This window comes from Vanellus vanellus, assembly GCF_965231255.1.
Source record: "Vanellus vanellus genome assembly, chromosome: 12".
NCBI lineage: Eukaryota > Metazoa > Chordata > Aves > Charadriiformes > Charadriidae > Vanellus > Vanellus vanellus.
Window position 1 is genome coordinate 10,236,406 of NC_138917.1, and position 26,598 is coordinate 10,263,003.

Genomic DNA, 26,598 nt, shown 5'->3' on the forward strand with positions numbered 1-26,598 from the left:
ATGGGGTTAAACATGGCAAACTGCTCTTGGATGAGGATCGGGATGCAGGACACCTCCGAGTCCCCCAGTAAGGACCGGTCCCTCTCCACCAGCTGCAGAGCGGTCCCACCAACTGTCCCAATTTCCCTCCTGTGCTTTGAACATCTCCTCCTCGCCCCGGCCCCACCGCCAGCCGGGAAGGCAGGACCGCGTTAAGCATCGCATCCCCTTCTCACGGAGCAATCTGCTCCCATCCATCTGATGTGCCGGGGCCGGGGACGGCTCTATTAGACTCTCTCCTCTCTTAAAATCTATCAGGGTGTTATCGACCCCATCTGAAACGTAAAGTCACTTCATTGTCATTGTCCCTGTATTTTCTTTCTCATTATTTTCCCGTGCCCCCCGCGGCCCGTTCCATCCCCCCTCCCCCCCCAGCTGCTGTTTGATATGATGCGGGCTCTCTCGCTATTAGTATTAGTAATCGCGGCCCCTGAAGTGAAACAATCTCCTGTAATCTATCAGCGGTTTATCGGCCCTATCTGAGCGCCGGGAATGGCTGGGCTCGGCGATGGCGCCATGCTCGGCCGCTGATAAAGTTACAGAGTTCAGGCGGTGATGAATGTTAAGTAACTGCACCCCGCGCAGATAGGATATGGACTTGGCAGGGGGAGCAGCTCCGGCTGAAACCAATCTCTCCCCTATCAGCAGGGCTGCTTTTTCTCAGGCTCTGCTTCTCCCCGGCTCTTTTCTTCCCCGGCGGTTGCAGCCGGGGGCTCCCCTGGGGCAGCGCTGCCCCGGATCGGACAGGGATGCTCGGGGTGCTGTGTCCCAGCGGCGGACACATCACCGGGATGGGGACTTGCGGTGGCCGGGATGCTCCCGGGTGCAGACACGAGCAACCGCAGCATCCCCCCGCTATCCTTCATTCTCCCACTGTACTCCATTCCCCGCCTGGATAAATTAGGCCTAAATAAATCATAAATTTAATTACGAACTGTTATAAATTTCCCCCCACCGTGAGCAATCGCAGCATCGCCCCATCAGCAGTCACAGCATCTCCTACCGCCTTCATTCCCCTCCTCAATAAATTAGGCCTAAATACTTTATAAATTTAATGATAAATTATTATTAATTCCCCCCCATGAGCTATCACAGCATCTCCTTCCGCAAGCAATTGCAGCGTCCCACCAGCAATGGTAGCATCCCCCACCACCTTCATTCCCCCAGTATCCTTCATTCCCCTCCTGGATAGTTTAGGCATAACTTAATAATAAATTATTATAAATACACTATCAATCCCCCCTCTACCTACCAGCTCCCCAAACTTTTTTTCTTTTTTCTTACCCTTTTAACTAACTCAGGGCACTGAGGGAAGGGTCGGGGTGAGTTTTATCTGGGGGTGATGGAGAAGGGCCCTTAATTAGAGATAGGTACTGCCGGGGCTGGCCCCAACCGCTATCAGCTCCATGCACAGGGCTGATATTTAATGTGTTGATATCCATGGGGGGAGCCCGGCCCTAGGATGCTGCAGCCGGGCTGATAGGGGAGAGGGTTGATTTGTGCTCAAAAAAAAGTCCATTTTCCTCCAAAATGGGGGTCCTGGGGAAAGGTGTGTCTCATGGGACCCGTGTTTTCGGAGAGCGTTGCTATTTAATGCTGGATCCCAGCAGCGTAAACCAAGAGGAGGGAAAAAATAACCCGCTGGATAACATGACCTTTGAGGACCAGCATCATTTCCCGGCCACCGAAACCTCGTTTGCCCTCCACCGTGGTGCTTGGCATCCCCGATCCCCAGGGAATGGGCTCGGGGGCACTTGAGGTCGTCGGTAAAGGCAAACATTAATATGTACTGCGGAGAAATTGGGTGAGAAGAGGCGGGCTGGTGTCCCATCAGATACCGGTGGTTTTTGGATTTGCAGCCCAGGCTGTTCTCTGGGCTTTGCTTGCCGCAGGGCTGACATGGCACAACCCTGCTACGAGACCCCGGGGAACCCCCGGGCTGTGTCAGACCCCACCGAATCAGCGGAGTTGGTTTTGCAGCCAGTGCAGGGAAGGATCAGGAGTGGCCGTGACCCTCTCCGGTAGCGGCTTTCCCTGGGAAGCACCAGCCTCTGTGCCCGCTCCTGCAGCCTTTGCTCCTGGGTGCAAAGTTTGGGGGAAAATAAGGAGGTTTACAGGCAGCGGCACCGCCCCAAGGAGGCGATGCCTGAGCTGGACTCCCCGTGTCTATCGTGATGGAATGGATGAGCGTCGTTGCGGTGCTGGTGGGCAGCCTCACCCCGGCTGCTTTGGGGTTTATCGGTTTATTATTATTTCGGTTTATTTTTAATTGGAAGATGGATTCAGGGCCAGCGGGAGGGTAAGGAGGAGCGGGAAGGGTGAAGAAGACGGCCTCCATCGTGCTGCCTGCGTGGTCCCGCCAAGCCCGGTGGAACTGGGGACATCCCTCGGGTCCCACCAGTGCTGGGGGGGGTGACATCCCGCAGCTGAGCTCCCTGGGGACTTGCTGCACCGCAAGCTTTGGGGTGCCTGTAGGGGAGGTTTGGGGCGTGAGGCCGCCCGGATCCGGGCTCTCGCCCTCGCTCCCCGGCTCCCGGAGCCCTCTCTTGGGCTCACCACCTGCCCGGCCTTTCCATTTTTAAAAATAATAAGTTTTTGGAGTTGGCTGGGTGCCGATGAATGCCAGACAGCGAAGGCAGGTTGCCCCCGACCTGCACGTGGTTTTGGTCTGAGACCCGCTTTCCGCCACGGGGATGACTCCTCCTCCTCCTCCTCCTCTTCTTTCTCCTCCTCCTCTTCTTCGCTCCAGGGCCGGTGGGAAAGTCTGGGGCTGTTGCTATTTTCTATCTGTTATCGAGGCCTCTTATCGCTTTGCTCTTGTCTGCGTGCCGGCTTTCGGAGCGTCCAGGGTCTCGCTCTTGGCAGCCTGGAGAAGTCCCCCCTCCTTTTCTATTTTCCATATTATTTTTCCTTTTATTAAATTTACCGGCTCGGCGCAAAGAATCAAGGAAAGGTTTATTGTTTCTGCGCCGGGAGAACCTTAATTTGAGTGAAACGATTAAATCATCACCTGGGTAAGGATGGGTTTTCCTACCGCTGGAAAAGCCCCAGGGATGCCGACCCTCGCACCCACCCAGACCCGTATCCCCAGCTTCCGCACGGGTGACATGGGCACACCGCCTCCGCTTCCTGCAAGTTTTTACAATCGTCGTAATTTTTTTAAAAAAAGAAGAGAGAAAAAAAAAAATCCTTCCTTTCTATCAAAAAAAAAAAAAAAAGGGGGGGGGAGGGAGAAGGAGGAAGGGAGGGAGAAGAGTTAATCGTCGAAGCGGAGTATCTTGGAAGGGAGCATTTTTTGGCTCTTCCCCTCTCTGTAAAGCCAGCCTCAGTAATTCAGTTTTAAAGCATGAAAAAAGGGAGTTGATGAAATTCCACTATCAGCACTGAACCAATATGCAAAATATCTCGCCGAAAATCAAATAGCTATTATGTTTTCATTTCCATTTCAGCGTATTTGCTTAATGAAGAATAGACAGATCAGGCAAGCCGAGGGAGGCTGTGTGCGGTGATAACTGTGCAGGGCTTCCAGCAATCCCGGAGAAGTGACGCTCTGCTCCCTGCTCCGCGCTCCCTCTCCCTCGCTTGCTTTTTTTTTTTCCTTTTTTCCCTTTTTTTTTTTTTTAATTTTTTTTTTTTAAGCTATCCAGTAGTTCGCCTAACCCACACAGCCGGGAGCACCGGTGGCAGAGCATCCCCTGGGGATGGATGGGAGCGGGATGCTGCGGTGGGGCAGGCTGGGTGCTGGGATGCATCCAGGGACCGCGGTGATGTGGGACCGGGATGCTGCCGGCCACCCATCATCCCCACAGGCGCTCAGTGATGCTGTGGTACCCAAACCCCAGGTTTTACACAGCTGCATTTATACAGGGCGTCCCCATCTCCCTCCCGGCCTGGGGTCTGTGTTTCGGGGCAGGATACGGGTGGTCTGGGCACCCCGGGGTGAGTGCCACGTGTGGTCCCGGTATCCGTCCATCCCTCCCCGGCTCCGTCCATCCCTCCCTGGCCAGGCTGGAGGTGCCAAGCCACGAAGCAGGCGAGAGTCGGGTTAACTTTATCAGAAGCCCGAGAGCCGTGAAGGCGTGAAAGAAGAAATTAGCCTAACAATGTTTCATTTACAGCGAGAGAAACGATTTGTTAGCTGGCGATTGTTTCTGAATATTATCAGAGCCTTTTTAATTGTGCTGGAACTGAAATTAGCAGAATTAGAATAAATTGCCTTCCCTTCTCCGGCAGCCTCTTTATTCACGCTCATTGTTGTCTGCTTTGTATAGATTATGGGCTCTTTGTTCTCCCGCTGTAAATATACATGCCTGGAGTCACGGAGAGCAGCTGAGGTCTGCAGACGGTTTGTCACCGCGCCGTTCCCCCTGCCCGCGTGCCGGGCTCGGCGGGCAGTGCCGCGGGGGGCACCGGGCAGCCCCCGGCGTGGCTTCGTGCGGCACCAGCCGCGTGCCACCGCTGTTTCTTGCCTTCTTGATGGCGGCGGGGATGAAGGGGGGGGGGGGTGGGATGCTGCGTTGCCGTGGAAACGACAGCGTGGGCTGGCAGGGCTGTTCGGGGAGATGGGGGGCTGCTGGGGTGTCCCCCATCAGACAAGGGGTGCTGGGGACCCTGGGGGACCATCTCTGGGGTCCCTCGCTCTGGTCGGGGGCAGGCACTGCTGGGGGGGGGGGGGTTCAGGTGGGAAGTGCGGGTGATGGCTGCGGCAGGATAGGCACCTCGCCGTGCCACAGCCATGTGCCTGCGGCACGCGGGGACCTCTCTCATGTTCCGGGCAGATGCAAGGCTCATTTCCCCAGGATATCTGCGGGGGGACCGGGCATCCCTCGGGGGACACCCCGGAGCAAGGCAGTGCCTCTATAACCCCCCCCCCTGCAAGGGGACAAGGGACCCCAGGGAGATGCTGGACCCCAGGGCTGGCTGGGGATGGGGTTTGCCTTCCCGTGGCGTGCAGGACATCTCCTCCAGGCCCCGTGCCCGCGGTGGGTGAGGGAAAGGGCCTCCAAGGCACTGACGTCCTACATTTCCCAACTGGGAAAACCCACTATTTGGGTTTTTTTTTTTCCCCCCCTCTGTTTTTTCCCCCCTAACCGATCCCTCTGTGTTTCGGCAGGTTCCCTGGCAGCGATGGAGGAAGGCGGGGACGGCCCGGTGGGGGAGAAGAGCCCCTCGGAGAGGGATGGGGCCACCTCGGACCATGAGGGCTCTGCAGAGCACGACGCCTCCAGCCCCCCCGGCAGTGAAGGTGAGTCTCACCATGAGGGTTGGGGGCTGACCATGATGTCCCCCGGCTACGGGGACAGGCTCTGCCACCAGAGCAACCTGCCGGGCACACCAGCATCCCGGGCACCATCATCTCTGCTGTTGGTTCACGATGTTAATTAGCAAACAAAGCATCCCGCCCACCCATCAAGGGGTGGGCTGGTGGTTAAGTGAGACCTTCCAGTCTCCCTGGGGTGCTCCATCCCTCCGGGCACCCTCTGGCCGGCAGCAGGACCTGCTGGGGGCAGCTTGGCCGCGGGCTGATGGCGAGCAATGGGCTGGGAGCGAGGATGCTCCCCGGCACGGAGGGGCTCCCTGCTGCCGGCACAGGCAGGAGCAATCTCAGCTCGGCCGGGGGCTGAGGGGGGGGCCGCAAGCCGGGCTGCTGGAAACCGGAGGCGGGTTGCCAACCGCGATGGCTGCTAATGAGCACCGTCACTCTGTATCCGTTTCAGCGCCTTTCACCCACCCCGGCACTGAGCGGCCGGCGGCAGTGGAGCGATGCGAGGGCTCCAAGTGACCCCTTTTGGGGTGCAAAGTGACCCCTTGGGGTGACCAAGTCAGCCCGCCGGGGTGCGAAGCGGCCACCGAGGCGGCAAGCGCTGGCAGCGGCAGCGCCGCGGGTGGCGATGGGGGGCCTGGGCCGTCGCTGCCTGCTTCCTGCCCACGCCGCTGCCTGCCTGCCGCCATGCCGTTGCCGCGCCGCGCCGTGTTGTGCCGTGCCCCACCCCAGAGGTGGCTGCGTTTCAGGGCCGGGCTGAAACAGTCCCCAGATATCCTTTAAGTTCCTTCCTGTGGAGGTGGGGGCAAATCCTAATCAGTTAATGTTTGCAGTGCCCTTCGAGATAACCGCGGCAGGGCAAGGCTGCGCCGGCTATTGGAGCCGACCGGTCCCCGGCAAGCGCTTGCTGCCTTCATCTCACTGGGGAGCAAAGCGTCTCCCGAAACCGCGGGAGCCACGCCGTCGCTGCAGCAGGAGAGAGGAGGGACCCACGCCGGCACCCCGATAGCCGGGGCAGGGCGGGCTCGCCGGCAAACTTTGCTCAGCGGCAGGGAGAAGCGAGCGGCTCTTATCTGATGGGGGAGCCGGGCTGGGGGCGAGGGAGCTGGGAGCCCGGGCGCGGAGCTGCACCTGGCACTAGCCTGCCTCGATAAAAAGGTGATAGCAGAGATAACGCCGAGCAGCAATAACGGCCACTAAAGCTTTCAGCGCGATGGATAAAAATCGATATGCCAGGCACTTTGATTTATAGCCAAAAATAATAGGACTTTTATACCCGGTGATTGATTTATTTGATGTTAATCATTCCGCTTATCACCTGTATTAATAATCTCCAATGCCGGTGACGTCACCTCTGGGTGTTCGCTCTGGCGCCGATCGATTGGGCTCCGTGCTGGTTATCCGCCCGGGACGCCAAGGCAAACATGTACTTTGGGCGCTAATCTTCCACACTGTCATATGCAGATAGGCTTTATCGGCTGCATCTCCAGCAGCAGTTAATGGAGAAAATAATTGTTATCAAGTTGCTATGAATACGCCACAAATAGAGCCGTGACGGGAGTGGGGCTGAACCGGGTGACGTGGGGCCCACAGTGGGATGAGGGAGACGTGGAGTTTTTTTGGGGGGGGGGGAAGTGGGTGCCCACCCAGGGGAGTCTCGGGAAATCCCTGGTGCTTGGGTGGGCTTGGCTGTCCTTAAGGGTCGTCCCGTGGGGTGCAGGGGACCCCACGACTGGGCAATGGGGGGGGTTGGACACAGGGATTTTGAGGGGGAACCCCCCACGCACATGCGCATCCTCAGGGGTGAACCCACATGCATCCTGGCCCCGGGGTGTCGCCAGTCCGTTGGTCCTGACCCCCACGGGATGCTGCCTCTGAAGTTCCCCACGCGTGACCTGCTGCCTTCCCTCTCCTGCTGCAGAGTCCAGAGATGCCCTGGAGAGTCCGAAGGAACTGGAGAAGCCGGATCCTGGAGAAAACCCACAGGAGATGGATGCCTGGAATGGGCCAGGTGAGTCCCCGGTGTGCGGCCGGTCATCCCACTCCGTCCCAGCTTCCTGGCTGGACCGCCGGCTGGGGCAGCCCCCCAGCATTCGCCTTCTCTTGTGAAAACCAGTATGAGGAGGACTGGGAGGTGGGCAGGCTGCAAATACCAGCGCTTCTGCTGGGAGAGGAGGTATGAGATGAAGGTTGTGGTTGCCCATGTCCCCAAGCCGCTTTTGGGAGGGTAAAAACTGAGCCGGGAGCGGCAGGGATGCCACCACCGTGGCTGGCATCGCTCTCCCTGGCGCAGGGAGGGTTCCGACCCCGTCCTGCATTGCCCCGCGCTCGCGAGGGCACTTTGCAAACATCCTGGCAACCACAAGAGCGACGCTCGAGCGGTTTCGTGATGGTTATCAAAACCCCAAGGAGCGAATACAGCCGTCTATCTCCCTCTCAGCATCTCCGCGCCGGGGCCGCTGGCACCCGGGGAGCCCGACGAGGCCAGGCGTGCCGTGTGGGTACCCCACGCCCTATCGCCCCGCTATCTCCAAACCAACCCACCGATGGGGTTATTGTCGGGGCTCCGCCGCGCAGATTGGGTTTGCGGGCGCCTGTCCGCTGGGGACGGCACCCGGCGGGCGGATGGGGATGGGACCGGGGGAAGCTGAGGATGTGGATGTGCCACATTTCGGGCTGTGTTTGTGATGGCGGCCCCTGCCCGCATCCCGCTCCTCCCAGGGGACATCCCGGCTGGGTGATGCTGGTGGATCTGGTTTCGGAGCAGCCCCGTGGAGCAGCGCGTGATGGGAAGGGGTGACCTTGGTGCAGGGCAGCGATCACCCATCAGTGATGGATGCGATGGGGCTGGGGGGGACGTCCCCCGGTGTGTCCCCGAGGCCACCAGCCTCCCGCGCGGGCTGGGCGATGGGGAAGCCCTGGGAAATGCCGACTGCCAGCGCACGTGCTCCTGCAGCTGCCAAAATCCCCACGGCCCGGCGGGGAGCCATGGCCCCGCTCCCCCTTTCCTGCCCCATCCGAGGGGAAGCGCTCGCTGGCCCCGCTGATATCCCGGCCCTTCCTGCGTGCCGGGCAGGAAGGAGCTGCGAGGCCGCCCCCGGCTCCTCCTTATCTGCTCCCCGGCCCTTTGCCCCCAGCACCGCCGGGCTCCCCGCTCCTCCGCTGGCATCCCGGAGCGGGGCGGGAGGGGGCTGCGGTGCCAAACCCGTGGGTGTCCCCACACCCCGGGGGTCAGGGCACCGCGCAGCTCCATATGCCGGCAGCGCCGTCAACCACGGGCTCCCCAAAAAGCCACGTCTCTGGGCCATGCCTCCCCTTCCCCCCTTCCCTCGCCGGAGCCGGGTTATTTGCATTCTTTATGTAAAAGAGATTTTATTATCGCCTTCTCCCAGCCCATCTCTATTCTGGTAATTGGAGTGGTATTAATTTCTGTGTGGCTGGGAGTTGATGGCGGTCCGGCGATGCTGCAGCGATAGGGTGTTCCTTTCGCACCAACCGCCGCGATAGCCCGTCTATCAGGCGCTCTGCAGGCTCTGCACTTATCAGGGATGGAGCTGGCGAAAAGGGAAACTCTGAGCAGCCTGAATTTTCTTTTTTATCTGGCAGGATCCGCCGTATGTCAGCAATGGCAGCCGCGAAGATGCAGCGCGGTGGCGGGGGGGGGGGGGGGGGCAGGCGGGCTGCTCTGTGCGCCTTTGTTCATATATGTGGGGTCTTGCCTTCTCCTGGCCCTTTTTTGGGGGGGGGGGGGCGGTTACTGGGTCACACTCCCTATGGCTTTGCCCTCTGGGTCTCCAAAACTGCTGCCCGCTGGGTGCACTGCTGTGCCGGGAGGCTTGGCCGCGCGGGGACGTGGCGTGCCGGGACCTCGCCATGGGGCTCCTTGGCCCGGCGTGCCGGCGAGGAAGGAGGAGTATTTTGTTTTATCTTTGAAATGACCTTGTTCACTGGAGGGGGCTGCTGCTCGCCCCGCTGATAGGCAAATCCCCGGGAGCTGGAGGCTGTAATCCTCGACTTGGGAGCCTGTACGGATGTGCAGCCCTTTCGGCCGGGGCGTTCGGTCACCTCGGCTCGGTTCTGCTTCCCGACGGGATCCCGGGATGGAGCGTGGCCATGCTTCATGCCAGCCACTTCGTCCTCTGGTGGGGCTTGAGAGGGGATGTCCATCCTCCCCGAACTCCCCCGAACCCTTCCCAACAGCCCCACCAGCAGCTCTCTGCCATGCCTCAGGTTTCCATCTTTCCCACTTGTTTTTCTTTGCTCTGGAGCGGGGCCGGTAGCAGAGACTTTCGGAAGCGCCCGGGGCTGTCCCCTCACGTCCTGCCACTGCCCAGCCAACCTGACCACGTCAGGTCAATTTTCCTAGAGGGATAAGGTGAAAAGCTCTGACAAATTTAGTGAACGTGGTGTTGGGACAGGGGAATGGAGGAGAGCGGAGCCCCGCTGAGGGAGAGGCTGCTCAACTGCATTACAAGACACTGGAGAATCCCCACCGGGAGCTGCCAGCAGGCTGCAGCCCCTGGGAAGCCCAGATGGCACTTGAATTTCTGCAAGGTGGGATGAAGCTTTTTGCTTTTGTCCCTGTGGGGACACCAGTAGGAAAGGGACGGAGCAGATGGGGCCAAACCCGGGGTGGCTTTTGCCTTGTCCCCCTGGACGTGTCCCACCACCCTCCCCGAAAGAGCAGCAGTCGCTCCCGGGGGGTTCCTCACCCCCTTTCCTACTTCGGCTTTGCTATGTGGGTCCCCACCAAGATTTCCACCTAACTGAGCCCCTACCCTGCAGCTGCTGGCTCATCTGTTCGGGGTTTATTTAATTGCTCCCGGATAGTAACGATGGCTCAGGGTTAATTACAGAGCATGGCACAGGTCCACCTCTCCTGGGACCAGCCGTGAACCCCAAATCCATCCTCACCACCAGCCCTGCGTGCAGGGTATCGGGATGGGGCGAGTACCTTCTTATTTTTTTGATGCATCTAATTAAAACTGCAAACTTCTTTTTTTTTCTCCCTCCCCCCCCTCCCCCCCCGCCGCCTTCCCCTTCCCCTTTGCCTCCCGCTCGCCTTCGGTTGTGTTTATCTGCGCCGCGACTCCTGCCTGAATAATCTCCAGCTGCCCGGAGTTTGTCTGCAAACCTCAAGGTTTATTATCGGGGTGAGCAGGGCACACAGCGAGGAGGGATGGCTCGGCCGGATGGCCGGCACCGCGCCGCATCTGCCCCATCGCTCCCCCTTCCCCTCCGCCCTGGTATGTGTGGGTGGGAAAAATTATTCCAGCTATTTCTCTTTATCGCCGGGAGCCGGGCTGAGCAGCAGATAGTTGTGTTGGTGTTAGATTGCTGGGGGATGGGGAGAAGTTGGGGTTCGGGGCAGTAGCCCCCTCCCTCCCCCCCTAATTCAGGGGGGTCCCCCAGAGCCCTGAACACCCCCCCCCCGCCCCCATCCCGCCTGGCTTATGTCTGGCAAAGCCACACGCTGGCACCGAAGGCAGCGGGGTGTTTGGCATCAGGCTGAGGATGGTCCCTGCAGGGGCGGTGGCACCTGTCCTGGACTGGGGACATCAAAGGGGACTCTGTCCCTGCTGAGTGCTGCTCGCGTACCCGCAGGTCCCTGCCCTCAGTTCAGCCTCTGTCTGGGGACGCTGCAGGGTGCAGGGATGCGCAGGACAGTTTGGGGACACCGATGGGGTGAAGGGATGCTGAGACTGGTTTGGAGACATTGATAAGGTGAAGGGATGCTCGGACCCATTTGGGGACATTGCTAAGTGGAAGGCTGCTCAGACCGGTCTGGGGACACTGCTGGGGTGGAGGGATGCTCAGACCAGTTTGAGGACACTGCCAGTGTGGAATGGAGGCTGTGGCCGGTTGGGGGACACTGCTGGAGTGGAGGGACACCCCTGCGTGAGGCAACACTGGGGGCTCTTGAGATGTGCAGGCAGCGTCTCTTTCTCTGTCCCCATCTTCCCCTCCATTTTCCCTTGGGAAGGAGAAAAATGTCTTGCATACTTGGGGGGAGAGCCCTGAGGGCGATGCTGCCTGGCCCGTGGTGACTGACAGCTGTCAATCACTGCCGCCTTGCCGCTCTGCCCTGGGCTGGATCTGAGGACCGGTGGGTTTTGGGCTCAGTGCGAAGCCGAGCTCCCAATCCCCCGGGTGCTACTCCCCTCCCCCCCCACCCCCGGCAGGGTGGCAGTGACCCCCCCATGCGGTCCCCTTCCCTTTCCGGAGGGGTTATCTGCCCTCTGCATCAGCTCCAGGGGCCCCTTCTCTCCCCTTCCTTCCTCCCCCCCCCCCCGGCTTCCTGCACCCCCTGGTGCACCCCCTGGTGCACCCCCACCCGCCGCCTGGCACCAGCCTGGGCAGAGCTGGGGGGGTCCCAGCAGCCCCAAGAGCGGGAACAGAACGGAAATGGGGGGTCCCTGGCACAGGGGTCCGGCCACCTCTGGCAGCCCTGGGGGAGCCGCAAAGTTTTCCTCCTTCTCATCCTCCCTGAGCTGATGTTATTCCCAGTGTTTATTCCCATCCCTGTCCCTGCGGGCACAGGTCCCATTTATTTCCCAGGACTGGGATCCCCTTGGGACAGGGAACCCCTCGGGACAGGGACCCCCTGGGGATGGGGACCCTCTCAGGGTGACATCCCGGCAGGACACAGCAACACCCCAAACACAAACGTCCCGGGGAGGCTTATCGGGACGCATCCTGCTGGGGCAGGGCACCCCGGCTTACGTGGGGCATAAGGGAAGGGCGATTCCCCGGGCGACGCGTGGCACAGCCGCTGCCCGCCCCACTGCCAGCGCCTGCCAGCTGCGCACCACAGCTGGCAAGCAGGGCACCTTGCCTTTTTGGGGTGCAGCACCTCCTGGGTGCCATCGCCCCCTCCCCAGCACCCCCTATCCCCCCCCTCCCGGAGGCGTGGGGAGGTGCCTGCTCTGCTCTCTGGCGTAGGTCACAGCTCCTCCATTAACCGGGGGCAGGGTTCAGCCCGATAAAGATTTGCTTTTGTACTCTGTCAAAAAAAAAAAAAAAAAAAAAAAAATCAATAAATTGCCAGCGATGGGCAGGAGCGATAAAGGCAGAAATCTCCCCCCGCCTCCCTTTCCCTCCCCAGGGCAGCGAGGTGCCCCCTCTACACCCCAAAGCTGGAGGGCAGAGCCAGCAGCAGCCCGGCTCTCCCACCAGGGTTCCCCCTTCGGTTCACGGCAGCTCAGCCGGAGCGACCCCAGGCTGAGCCCAAGCAGGCACAGCCCAGCAAGGCTCGAATTTAAACCCTCCTCACTCCTTTGTCGTCCCCAAGGCTGCCCTGATTACTCGAGCACCCGGGACGGCAAAGCCGGGATAATCTCCTTAGCCCCTTTGGAGAGATTTCCCTTTGTGAGCGGAGGTGAAGAGTGGAGATGCTGCGTGTTCGCAGCTTAAGACTCTTCCCAATCGGCTCCCTCCATCTTATCGGAGCGGTGCCATCACATCATTTCGCTAGTTGAGTTGTCAGGATTTATTCCTTCCGCCGCGCGCTCGCCGCTTCTAAAAACAGCAGCCGGGGCACGCGGCGGGGCCGGGACAGGGCTGCCGGGGGAGTTGGGGCTTCTCCAGCTCGGCTTTCCCCGCGTGGGAGTGGGAGAGCCGCGGGAGGTTGGGTACCGATGGATGGATGGATGGATGGGTGGATCCATCCTCCCACCCCCTTGGGGGTTCCTGTGCCATGAGGACGTCCTGCACATGCTGGGCTGGGACCAGAGACCACCAGTTCATCCCCGTTCCCCCAGGCTCTGCGTCACTCGGGGCTCATTCGGGGGCTGTACCCAGCGTTGTGGCCCCCCAGGGCTGGCAGCCCCCAGGACCGGGTGCAAAGCGCTGTATTAATAGGAGCGGCACGGTGCAGCTGATGCTGGGGCAGTCTCGTGACTCCCCGATAGCAGTATTTGTCCAGATAGTATCCAGGCAGCTGCAAACACTCTGGGGACCTCCAAGCCCGGATCCCTGCCGAGGGGCAGAGCTGGTTCATTCGGATTTGATTGAAGTCGCGTGGACGCAGTTGGGGCGAGGGGATGCAGGAGCCGCTTGGGATGGGACCGGTGGGTTTGCCCGGGCAATTCTCCTCTTCCCTCCTGCTCGCTCACACTGGGAGAGCAGATGCGGATTCATGGATGCAGCTGCACCTGTGGAGCATCCAGGAGCAAACCTGGGTGGCTGCAGGAGCTGGCCCGCCTCGGCGCAGCTCCCGGCGGTGCATCCTTGCCCGGCCACACTCTTTTATTTCCCCGGCCGTAAGGATGCCATGCGCCACCCTGCCAGATGGGCTCTTGCAGAAGTACATCTTCTTCACACCCCGGTCCTGCCTTCGCCTCGTGCCGGAGGAAGATGCAGCCGTGTTGCATGGTGATACCTCACCAGCACTGCGCAGCCCCACAGGCTTCGTCCCCCCCTGCGTGCCCAGCCGGGACCCCCAGGCCCCTGGGGACTTGGGTGCCAGCCGTGCCTTCTCAGCCATCGATCGCCCGATGCGTGGCTGTGGTGTGATGACAGGATTAATCTTTGCTCTCCGGCACAGCTCAGCCTATTTCTTTGAAATCTCTCGATGGGGAGATAAGCCGAGGCACAGCGCCGGGCAAACAGGCGTTGTGGGTCCGGGGGGGCAGGGAGCAGCCCCGGCGCCCCGCGTTTTGGCAGTAAGGCAGAGCACCGGGGTGCATGCCGTGCCGAGCAGGTGCATCCAGCTCGCCGGGGGCTTTTTTCCCTCCTTCCTTCCTTTCTGTCGCTTTTCTTTGAGACCCAAAGCAAACAGCCGGGTCCCTGCCCAATTTGGTTAATGATCTGGGAGATAAACCCTCCTGTGATAACGGCGGGGCACCGCCTGGCCAGGGACCGATGGCCAGATGAGATACCCGGGGTGGTGTTCACCTGCCGGGGGGATCCCGCGGGGAGGGGACTTGCACCCATGGACTTTGCTCCTCACTGCTCGCTGGGGAGACTGCTGGGGGTCACCCAGGGCACCCCCACGGGCTGCCACCGGCTCTTCCGAACCTCGCCGGGTTGCAGGCAGGGTGATGTGGCCGAATCTGGCACTGTGGGAGCGCAGCGGTGGGGATTGCTCCCATATGGGGACACAGCTCGCTTACGCAGACAACGTGAACACGCGGCATCTCCCAAGCCGCCCCATCCCAGCTCGGCGTCGTTTCCCCCGTGCCAGGGAAGAAGCGCAGCGATGCCGCGTGGTTAGCTTGGAAATCGCCTTTTTCCTCCTCCTTTTTTTTTTTCTGGCTGTGTCAATGTGGGCACAGCCAGGTACCGCAGGGGCTCCGGCAGCATCCCTGGCCGGGCACAGGGACACCCATCCGGATGGAGAACCGCGCGGCACCACTTGCTGGGGTTCACCCCTGCCCCCTTTTTCGGGGTGACACTGGCAGCTTGGGCCACCGATGGGCGCCGTGGCCATCGGGCACTGGCGGGGAGTGGGGCCGGCTCCGGCAACACTATTTTTGTCCCCCTGTCTGGAACGGTTTTCTCTTTATCAGCGCCTGCGTGTTTTCTCTGCTGGGGATTGATACACAGAAGATGAAGTGCTCTGACATGGGAAGTGTCAGGCGAACGCTCTTATCTCAGAGACATGGTCTCCTGACCCAAACGCCGCTGATTACCAGTGAGACAGGGGGAAGGGGGGGCAAAAAGGGGGGGCACAGAGGGGAGGGAGGTGGCAGTTGGACTCCGTTCCCCAAAAGCAGCCAGGCTATACGGGGTGGCAAAGCCAGAGGGGAGCCACCACCGTCGGGGCTCTCCTGGGGATTTGGGGGTTTGCTGTCCCCTCCCTGGAGCCAGGAGAGCCTGGGGACAGGGGTGAGGACAGCGGCCTGGGGATGCTGGATCTGCGATGGAGGGGCTGGAGGGTCCCCAGCACCCCACTTTGCTGGGGATGAAATCCCCACTGGAGACGGAGCCGGCGTCCCCGCGGTCAGGGTGGCTTTCTGAGCGTGCCGGCTCCTTGCCAGTGGACCTTTAACACCTTCGCAGACCTTTTAGGCAGCCCACGTCCCAGAGGGCGGCAGGTTTTGCCGAGGGGCACCAGCCGCTCCCCTGGGACGCGCTCGGAGCTGCATCCCTGGCAGCACAGGGCTTCCTCGGCGGACAGAGGGGACCCGCTGGTGACGGTGGGACCCAGGCGATCGCGGGCGCCACCAACCCGCGCTCACCACCCAGCGCTTCCAGCCGCTCACCTTAACTCACCCCAGCGCCGAGAGGATCCAGATGTCAGCCCGGCTAATAAACACATCAGATTTCAATCTCCGCAGCCATGGGATCGCTTTATCCTCCCCGCGCTCCCAGCTCTGAAAGCAATTTTGCCTTCAAATGAGCGCAGCCTCCTCCCCGCCCACGGGACCCGGGCACCGGCTGCCGGCTGCCACGCTGCCTTCGAAGGACGGGGTGCTGGGCAGGTGGCTTTAGGAGGGGTTCTGATGGCAGGGTCCCAGGGAGGTGACCCCACCGCTACCCTGGAGCACCTCGGGGTCCTGGGAGCCCCCCCGGACACAGCCGGGTGCCCTGGGCACCCTGCCCGGCCAGTCGCACGGTGGGTCGCTCACCATCTTCGAGGAGCATCTTGTTTTATGGGGTGCAGCGTCCGGCCCCTTCCCGCTGCGTGGTGAGGGGCAGCCAGCGCGCATCCATCTGCGTATTGGTTACCTGCCATCTTATCTGCGCTCCGAAAGACAAAGGCACAGTTAAAACATTTTAGAGCAGCCTTCATAGCGTATTAACATGTTATCTAACCCATTAAACCAGAGGCTTATCAGATAATCAAAGCCATTAAGCCCTGAAGCTGCTGCGACTTTGGGTGTGGGGATGGGAAATGCTCCTTCCGCTCCGCCGCACGTGCCGTGCTCGGACCCCCCGTGCCGTGCCCGGATTCCCACAGTGAGCCGCTGGATCCCACACACGGCCCCGGGACACCCGCTGGCAGCTCTCAGCTCCGAGTGGGTGCCTGCGTCCCTGGGGACCTGGGGCTGCTGCGGGCCGGGGTTCCGGCTGGGTGGCATCGCGCTGATGCTGTGCCCGTGTCCCCACAGATGAGCTGGATCTGGCCCTGCAGGAGGGGGAGAGGCGGGTGCGAACCCGCAGGAGCCTCCCCGAGGGCTTCTCCTGGGGACCCTTCCAGGGCAGCATCCACAGCGAGCCGGCGTCACCAGGGCACAGCGAGACGGTAAGGAGCACCGCCGCGGGCCGCTGGGGACAGGGGTGGGGAAAGTCCCGAGGAAACAAATTGTTTGGGGAGTGGAGTCGTTTTGGGAGGGATTTTCTCCTGAGCCCCTGGGAATCACCTGGTTTGGGTGCCCAGAAGGTTTCCCCGCTATACGCTGCCCACCGCCCCGAGATCAGAGCATCGCAGGGGGACGGGATGCTGGCTGTCCCCTCCTGTCCCCTCCTGCGCACGGCTGCAGGCAAGCAGGCTGCTCGGTGGCATGGGTGTCCTTGCAGAGGAGATGGGAGTCTGGGTTTCCCACCCCAAATTTGCTCCAGTTGTGCCTGGAAAGTGCCAGGGCTCTGCAGCCTGTGGCGAAGGGGCAGGAGAGGAGGCAACGCGGGGCACCGGGTGGCTGTCGGTGGCAGGAGCACACCGTCAGCCACATGCTGCGCCAGGGCGAGCGTGGGGGTATACGTGTGCATGGGTGTGCACAGGGAGGGCGGCAGGAGGTGTACAAAGGAATGTTGTAGGCACTGGATCCTCACATCCCAGCCGCATCCTTCCCCCCGTATCCCTCCCCCCGAGCCGCACGTGCGCAGCTCCAGCCCAGGATCTTCGAGGCCGGAGGATCTCACCCAGGCTCCGTCCCCACCTCCTCCTCCTCTCTCCCTTGCCTCTTCTTTCTTTTCTTTTTCTTTTTTTTTTTTTTTTTTTTTTTTTAGCTCAGGCCCGTTTATCTTTGCCGAATTAAATCCTTGATTAACCCTTATCTGCCCAGTTTGGCTCCCTATCTCCCGGTTGGCGCCGTGTGTCCAGACACCCGGTACAGGATGATTGATTTCTTAAAGATATGCGCGGCTTTTTTCTGATACTTCATTTATTGTCTAAATATTTTTGCTCCCATTTCAGCAGCTCTCTTATCGAGCCCGGCTGATGATTCCCAGCCCTGCTCTCCTCTGCCGCTCGCCTCCCTCCCTATCTCTGCTTGGGGAAGCGAGGAAGGAATCGCAGCCCCATCCCTGATACGGGCTGTCGCCCTCGGGTCCCTTCGTCTTTGTTGCTGGCGGCGGGGAGGGGGGGGGGTGCAGGGGGTCTCCCCCAAATCCTGCCTGGCTCTGCTTTCTGTCTCCATGCGGGAGATTGTCCCATCCTGAGGTTTTAGTGGGAACTGGGAGCACTGGGTGGCTTTAATGCCTCCGTGGCACTGATGGAGGAGGAGGAGGAGGAGGAGGAAAAGGAGGAGGAGGAAAGATGCCTGTCTGCCCCCCTGCCCAGCTGGTCCCATGGGGCTCCCCCAAAACCAGCCTGGCCCCTGGAGGGTGTGCAAACCTGCCGGCGGCACCAGCCAAGGGCTGCCAAGTGATAGAGCCCCACGTCCCGACTCACCCCTGGCTGTCCTGTCCCCCCATTCTATCCCTGCCCCCTGTCCCCCCCAAACCACCCAGCCCTGGGGCGATGCCCACGGAGGGGGAACAGCAAGGGCGCAGGGCCATCCCCGATAACGCCGTCCCAGCGGATGCGGAGCAGATAGGGTTTCCGATGGTTATCAGCCGGTGCAGAGCGGAGACACTGACCTCTTTGTTCCAGGAAGAACAAGGAAGGGCTCACCACAGGGGCTGGGGCCGCTGAGGGGAGCCGGGGCGGACGCCCTGGGGTGCTGGGAGCACCCTTGGGGTGCTGCGGGGTGCCCGGACACCGCAGGGGCCTCCCCCCGTCGGGGGGGACCCACAGGTCCCCCCATGCATGGAGCAAATCTGCAAAAGCTCCGCAGAGACCCTCCCCTCCCTCTTGGCCCCAGCGTTGGGACGTGGAGGTGCCACCGCGGTCCCCGAGGCAGCCGAGCCCGTGTGCCACCAGCAGCACCCGTCCCCGCGTCCCATGCAAGGGGGTCCCTAAGCCCCCAGAGCCCCGTTTCCCACCCGCTCTCCGCAGGGGCAGGCGGGTTCGCGCAGCAGCAGCGTGCGGGCGCTTGCGTGTACACACGCCTGCGCGGGGGCGCGCACACGCGTGTGCGAGCACCCACACGGGCACGCGCAGGGGCTTTATCACGCTGCCGGCACTCGGCTCCTGGCGGTGATAAGGCCTCAACCGGCTGCGACTGTCAGGCTGAGTTGGAGGGTTTAGAAATATTGGGACGAATAATTAGATTTCATATCGTTACCGCGGCAGCCATCGGAGGATCAGGCAGATTAATTTTCCCCCCAACCCCCCCCCCCCCCCCCTCTTCCTTTCTGTTCATTAATATTCATTAGAGATGCGGGAAGGCAGAGCCGGGCACGGCTTAGTGGGGAGCGCCGCAACCCCACCCTGACCCCAGCCCGTTTCGGGGAGAGGTGCTCACCCCCACCCCCCACCCCCTCTCCTTGCCCTCGGCAGAGCCCACCCGTGACGCTGGTGCTGGGGGACGAGAGCTGCTGGCTGTCCCGGCTGCCCCTCGTGCCCGGAGAGCCCGATGCCAACGCCGTGATCTACAGGAAGGGTTGGTACCGATACCGCGCGTCCCCGAACCTCGGGGGGGGGTGGCCGGGGGTGGCCAGGCAGGGCCACCTCGGCGTCTGGGTGAGGGGAACGGTGCTGCCGTGGAGGGATGGGTCCCTGTCCCCCATCCATCCCAGCACCGGCCGTGCCTGCAGCCCGCTGCCGGTGCCTGCCCACCGCATCTGCCGGGGCAGCATCTGCTCCTCCACCTCCGTGACCCATCCCTGGGGCTTGTCCCCTGTCCCAGCCCTCCCCGGCCGTGGTGGCAGCCAGGGGACACGAGGAGGGTGCCAGCATGCGGTGACTGGTGCGAATAGTGGCGCGAGCGTTGGTGCAAGACTCAATGCGAGCGTTACGGCACACATGGATGCGCGACTCGGTGCGAGCGTTGCCGCACGCGTTGGTGCGGGACTCGGTGCGAGCGTTACCGCACGCGTTGGTGCGGGACGGAGCGGCAGCAGGCAGGGCCATGCCAGGCAGCGCTCCGGCGCGGGCAGACACCGCCATCTCCAGGCAGGTCGGGGCTCAGCCATGGCCGGGGGGAAGCACCGGGCGCTGCCGGGGGAGCGGTGACAAGGGCGGAAGGGGAGCCCAGAGCCAAGCTGGCAGCAGCAGGATGGGGGTTCGGGATGGGGAGGGGTCCGTGCTGACCGCTGCCCACCCTTTCCATCCTCAGATGAAGCCCTGTGGTGCCGGACAACGCGTGACCTGCGGGAGGACGAGGCCGTGTGCGCCTTCGTGGTGGCGGAGCCACCGGCCATCGCCAACCACCACACGGTGAAAGCGGAGCCCGGCGAGTCGCCGTACCCGGCCGCGCTGCACTCGGACATCCAGCTGCTGCCGCAGCAAGCCGGCATGGCCGCCATCCTGGCCACCGCCGTGGTTAACAGTGAGTCCCCGGGGACAGGGGGCATGGGGATGGGGGGACAGTGCAGCCCATCCTGGCCACCGCCGTGGTTAACAGTGAGTCCCCGGGGACGGGGGGCATGGGGATGGGGGGGACAGTGCAGCCCATCCTGGCCACCACCGTGGTTAACAGTGAGTCCCCGGGGACGGGGGGCATGGGGATGGGGGGACAGTGCAGCCCGCAGGGCCGGGATCGTGCCGGGTGTCCCCAGCCCATCATGCAAGTGATGTATGTGCCGTTCTTGTCCCTTTCTCTCCACAGAGGATGTCTTCCCATGTAAGGACTGCGGGATCTGGTACCGGAGCGAGCGCAACCTGCAAGCCCACCTGATGTACTACTGTGCCAGCCGGCAGAGCGCCGGCTCGCCTGCCCTGGAGGAGAAGCCAAAGGAGACCTACCCCAACGAGCGCATCTGCCCCTTCCCCCAGTGCAAGAAGAGCTGCCCCAGTGCCAGCTCCCTGGAGATCCACATGCGGAGCCACAGCGGTACGGCATGGCACAGCACGGCACGGCACACCGCTGCAGCCTGGGGACACCAAGCCATAGAATCATAGGATACTTTGGGTTGGAAGGGACCTTTAAAGGTCATCTAGTCCAACCCCCATGCAATAAGCAGGGACATCTTCAACTAGATCAGGTTGCTCAGAGCCCCGACCAACCTGAGCTTGAATATTTCCAGGGGTGGGGCATCACCACCTCTCTGGGCAACCTGGGCCAGTGTTTCACCACCCTCATTGTAAAAAATATCTTCCTCATACTGAGTCTAAATCTACCCTGGTTTAGATTAAAACCATCACCCCTTGTCCTATCACAACAGGCCCTGCTAAAAAGTCTGTCCCCATCTTTCTTATAAGCCCCCTTTAAGTACTGGAAGGGGCTACAAGGTCTCCCAGGAGCCTTCAATTCTCCAGCCCGAACAACCCCAACTTTCTCAGCCTGTCCTCTTAGGAGAGGTGTTCCCTTCTTCTGATCATTTTTTTGGCCCTCCTCTGGACCTGCTCCAACAGGTCCATGTCTTTCCTGCGCTGAGTGCTCCAGAGCTGGACTCAGTACTCCAGGTGGGGTCTCACCAAAGCAGAGTAGAGGGGCAGAATCCCCTCCCTTGACCTGCTGGCCACGCTTCTTTTGATGCAGCCCAGGCTTTCTGGGCTGCACACGCACGTTGCCAGCTCATGTCCAGCTTTTCATCCACCAGTAGCCCCACATCCTTCTCAGCAGGGCTGCTCTCCATCCCTTCATCCCCCAGCCTGTACTGATACCGGGGGTTGCCCCAACCCAGGTGCAGGACCCTGCACTTGACCTTGTTGAACCTCATGAGGTTCACACAGGCCCATTTCTCGAGCTTTTTCCAGGTCCCTCTGGATAGTATCCCTTCCCTCAGTTTGGAGTCATCCGCAAACTTGCTGAGGGGACACTCGATCCCACTGTCTGTGTCATTGATGAAGATATTAAACACTACTGGTCCCAATATGGACCCCTGAGGAACACCACATCACCAATCTCCATCTGGATATCAAGCCGTTGACCGCTACCTTCTGGATGTAATCATCCAGCCAATTCCTCATCCACCGAACAATTCATCCGTCAAATCCATATCTCGCCAATTGAGAGAGAAGGAGGTTGAGGGGGACTGTGTCAAAGGCCTTACAGAAATCCAGATAGACGATATCCGTAGCTCTTCCCTTGCCCACTGATGTAGTCACTTCATCACACAAGGCCACTAGGTTGGTCAGGCAGGACTTGCCCTTGGTGAAGCCATGCCGGCTGTCTTGAATCACATCCCTGTCCTCCATGAGGCTCCAGGAGCCAGCTGAGTGGAGGGGCAGGGAGGTTCCGGTGCTGCAGCATGGTGACCAGTTAGATGAGGTTCTCCACTTGTTGGGTTACTGGTTTGGGGCTGCTCGCTTGTAGGTCTTCACCCATCTCAGCCCCGTAAAGATGGAGGGGGCATCCTGCATCCCACAGCCAGCAGCCTCCTGGCTGGCACAACTGGCCCTGTGGGGTGTCCTCGTGGTCCCCGTCACCCTGCCCTCAGCACTGAGGTGTCCACCTGTCTGTCCATCCTGCAGGAGAGCGGCCATTTGTCTGCCTGATCTGCCTGTCTGCCTTCACCACGAAAGCCAACTGCGAGCGTCACCTGAAGGTGCACACGGACACCCTGAACGGTGAGTGAGCGCTGCCCAGTGTCCCTGCGGGGACAACCCTGTCCCCTCTAGCACAGCCTGGGGATGGGGATCCGCTCCCCATGGGTCTCCCCCTGCCCTGCCGGGTGCCCTCCTGCCTGCTCAGCCCCATGCCATGTTCTCTGCAGGCATGTGCCACAGCTGCGGCTTCATCTCCACCACGAGGGACATCCTCTACAGCCACCTGGTCACCAACCACATGATCTGCCAGCCAGGCTCCAAGGGAGAGGTGTACTCACCGGGGCCAGCCCTGCCCGCCGCCAAACCCCTCACCTCTGGTGGGTACCACGGGCTGTGGCTTGGGGGGGGATGTGTGCCAGCACCCTGCGCAGAGCCCCAAACGGCTCCGGCTGCAAGGAGGGAGGTGGGTGACTGGGCGAGCATCCCTGTGAACATTTCCCATTCAATATATTCATCGATGACCTGGATGAAGGGATAGAGTGAACCAGCATGACCTGGACAGGCTGGAGAGTTGGGTGGAGAGGAGCCTAATGAAATTCAACAAGGGCAAGTGTAGGGTGCTGCATCTGGGGAGGAATAACCCCATGCAGCAGTACAGGTTGGGGGCTGACCTCCTGGAGAGCAGCTCTGTGGAAAGGGGCCTGGGAGTCCTGGTGGACAACAGGATGACCGTGAGTCAGCAATGTGCCCTGGTGGCCAAGAAGGCCAATGGCATCCTGGGGGGCATCAAAAAGAGTGTGGCCAGCAGGTCAAAGGAGGTCATCCTCCCCCTCTACTTTGCACTGGTGAGGCCGCATCTGGAGTACTGTGTCCAGTTCAGGGCTCCCCGGCTCAAGAAGGACTGGGAACTGCTGGAGATGGTCCAGCAAAGGGCTACTAAGATGATTTGAGGATTTGAGCATCTTTCTTACGAGGAAAGGCTGAGGGACTTGGGTCTTTTTAGTCTGGAGAAGAGAAGACTGAGGGGAGACCTTATCAATACTTATAAATACTTAAAGGGAGGGTACCGGGTAGATGAGAACAGACTTTTTTCAGTGGTGCCCATTGATAAGACAAGAGGTAACGGGCACAAACTTGAACACAGGAAGTTCCATCTTAACATGAGGAGGAACTTCTTTCTTTTGAGGGTGGCAGAGCACTGGCACAGGCTGCCCAGAGAGGTTGTGGAGTCTCCCGCTCTGGAGACATTCCAAACCCACCCGGACGCCGTCCTGTGCAACTGCCATAGGTGACCCTGCTCTGGCGGGGGGGTTGGACTAGATGATCTCCAGAGGTCCCTTCCAACCCTGACCATTCTGTAATTCTGGGATGTTGGGTAACGCTGGCGCCTCTCTCCCCTCGGCAGGGCTGAGCCAGACGAACAACGCGTCCCTGCGGAAGTGCAGCCTGCCAGCGTTCCTGCCCGAGGGGCTGCCGGCACTACCGCAGCAGCACGTGGTGCTGCACGGCCCCCTGCCCGCTCCACCACCCGGCCCTGATGCCGCGCCACCCCCAGCACAGCCCGCCTCACCCCCTGACGCCAGAGCCGGCAAGCTTTCACCACCAGCCCAGCCGCAGAATGGGGAAGGTCCATCATCCTCTTCCTCCTCCTCCTCCTCCGGCGATGCTGTCCACATCAAGGAGGAGCCCGCCGGCAGCCCGGTGAGCGAGGCAGAGGCGCCAAAAAGCGGCGATCCTGGGGAGGGGGGTGGCAGCCCCGACGCCTGCTCCCGAACCTCATCCCCCCGCAGCCTGCCCTCGGCGAAGGTCAAGTCGGAGCTCGCCAGCCCCACGCCGGGCTCCAGCCCGGTGCCCAGCGAGCCAGGGACGGGCACAGCCGGCGGCACCGTCTTCCTACCCCAGTACGTTTTTGGCCACGAAGCCGCGGTGGTGCCACAGGCATCGGAGATCCTGGCGAAGATGTCGGAGCTGGTGCACAGCCGGCTGAAGCAGGGCCACGGCGGCACGGTGCCGCCCGCCATGTACTCCGGCACGCCAGTGCCCAAGGGTGCCACGTGCTTCGAGTGCGAGATCACCTTCAACAACATCAACAACTACTACGTGCACAAGCGCCTCTACTGCTCCAGCCGGCACCTCGCCGAGGACAGCCCCCCCGGGGCGCGCAAGCTCAAAGCCCCTCCCGGGGCACCCAAGGGTCCCCCCGCCCCGGGGACGCTGCTGTCACCCCCGACGGGTGACAGGCAGGGGACGCCAGCAGGGGACGGGGACGCCGGGCAGGATGCCACGCCGCCGGCTGCCCCGCCGGAGGTGAAGGCGGAGGATGGGGGTGGCAAAGTGGGGTCCCCCGAGGTGGAGGGGATGTCGGGGCGGTGCAGCGAGGACAGCCAGAGCCCCAGCAGCTCAGTAGGGGACGAGGGGGACGAAGACCCCAGCAAGACGCTCTGCGAGGCGTGCAACATCCGCTTCAGCCGCCACGAGACCTACGTGGTGCACAAGCGTTTCTACTGCGCCTCCCGCCACGACCCCCCCCTCCGCCGCCCCAACGCCCCCAAAGTCCCCTTCCTGCCCCAGCCCCTCCGCACCCGCAAACGCCGCAAGCTCTACGAGATCCACGGGGCCGCTCACCGCCCCGCCGAACCCCCGCCGGCCCCCGACCCACCGCCGGCCCCCGACCCTCCGGGGGCTGTCCCCTCGCCCCGCTCCAGCCCGGATGCCGACGGCCCCATCGATCTGAGCAAGAAGCCGCGGCGGCAGGGTGAACCGGCACCGGCACCGCTGCTGCCCTTGGCCGACTACCACGAATGCACAGCCTGCCGCATCAGCTTCAACAGCCTCGACAGCTACCTGGCCCACAAGAAGTACCAGTGCCCGGCCACCCCGCTGCAGCCCCGCACCCTCGAGCACCTCCAGAAGATGAAGGGGGCCATGGCCGCCCCCATCAAGGGCCGGCGCAGCCCCGGCAGCCCCGGCGAGGGGGACTCCGAAGGCGTACGGTTGAGGGCAGCTCCAACGGGGAGCCCCGGCATCCCCTACCCCGCTGCGTCCGGGGCGGACTCGCTGCAGCGTCACCCCAAGGGTCCCCTGCCGCCCCTGGGGGCGAAGGGACCCCTCTCTGCCTGTCCCTACTGTCCCCTCAACGGGGCCGTCAAGGGCGACCTTCTCGAGCACTTCCGTAACGCCCACGGGCTCTTCGTGGCCAAGCCGGCGGCAGCCGGACAAGGGCTCCCCGACACCCCGGTGCCCGGTACCGGCAGGACACCCGAACCCCCGCTGCCCTCACCGTCACCCCCCCGCCCGCCTGCCCCCCGCCTCCGCCGGGACAGCTTCAACGGCAAGGAGGGTCGCGATGGCGGCGGCAGCCCCCGGCCCCCCGCCTCGCCCCGGCCCCCCGCTTCGCCCGGAGCCCCCGAGGGACCGCGGGAAGCCACCCGCAAGCCCCCCACGCCCCCCACCTACACGGACAGGGGGATACAGACCCCCCCGGCCAAGGCTGTGCCCGGCCCCGTGCCCAACGGCAACCACAGGTACTGTCGCCTCTGTAACATCAAGTTCAGCAGCCTCTCCACCTTCATCGCCCACAAGAAGTATTACTGCTCCTCCCACGCCGCCGAGCACGTCAAGTAAAGCCCCCTCCCCACACTGCCCCCCACCACCGCTTGGGGGGTGCTGCAGGGGCTGGGGGACCGATTGCCGGCACTCCCCTCCTTGCAGGGGTTGGGGTGATGGCAGAGCCCCCGGGAGGCTCCGCCGGGGCGGCTTCAGCATCCAGAGGTCCTTGCGGTGTCCCCAAACTTCGCCCTGGGTTGGGGTTCCCGCGCATCCCAGGCTGAGGACCCTGGGCAGGGGGGAGCACGGTGCTGGTGTGGGGCCGGTCCCCCCAGGCCCCCGGTGTGTGCGGCACCCCTACCTCTGCCCCCGCTGCCACCGGGGCCAACGCGCAGGTACACTGAGGCAGGGGGAAGATGCATAGCCCTGCCCTGGCCGGGGGGGGCTGCAGGGGGGCTCTGCCCCCAGGTAGACACTACAGGGATGGGGAGGGGGCACGGCATGGCTGGGCTTGGCCCCGGGCACCCCAGGAAGCGTGTGGGTACCCCCCCTGCCACGGACCGGACCCTGCAGGGAGACAGCACTGAAGCCGAGGATGAAGCAACCCTGGGAACCGTGTGTATAAGTGTGTACAGAAATAAATATGTCTAATAAAGCCGGGCTGCCGCCTGCGTCTGGGTGGGGGACGCTGCGGGGGCTGGCAGGGCCACCATCGCCCCGTGGGGTCAGGGGCATCGGGCTGGGGCTGGGGACATCGGGCAGAGCATGGCGTCCCCGTGCCGTCCCTGGCACCCCTCGGTGGCACCCGCCTCAGCCCGGCTGTCACACGTCTGTGCCACAGGGCCATACTGCTGCCAACCCCCAGGCTGGGCTCCAGCTGGTGCTGGGCTGCAGGCTGATGGCTGGTTAATTATCTGGCTAATGAAGCCCCCACAGCCTCAGGTGGGTTGTGCTGCCCCGAGCCCGGCTCTGCTCTCCTCCACGGTGGCTGTTCCCACGCTGGAGCCCCAGACTCCTGCAGTGGGGTCCCCAGGTAAGTGTGGCTCAGGTCCCACGTCCCCTGCGGTACATCACATGGGGGGGGGCGCGCCCCTAAGCGCCCCTGGAACAT

At 62.1% G+C, this 26,598-nt stretch overlaps 1 protein-coding gene across 1 annotated transcript; it reads left to right on the forward strand.

Annotated features, from left to right (window-relative positions):
• Positions 1–26,121, forward strand: ZFPM1 (zinc finger protein, FOG family member 1; the record flags this gene model as incomplete). Its single annotated transcript, XM_082489628.1, has 10 exons — positions 1–67; positions 5,153–5,284; positions 7,224–7,313; positions 16,357–16,490; positions 18,849–18,951; positions 19,627–19,839; positions 20,119–20,343; positions 21,927–22,022; positions 22,169–22,318; positions 23,347–26,121. 10 exons carry the CDS (start codon positions 1–3, stop codon positions 25,563–25,565), a joined length of 3,429 nt encoding a protein of 1,142 aa, XP_082345754.1. The 3' UTR covers positions 25,566–26,121.
• Positions 26,122–26,598: the final 477 nt, after the last annotated feature.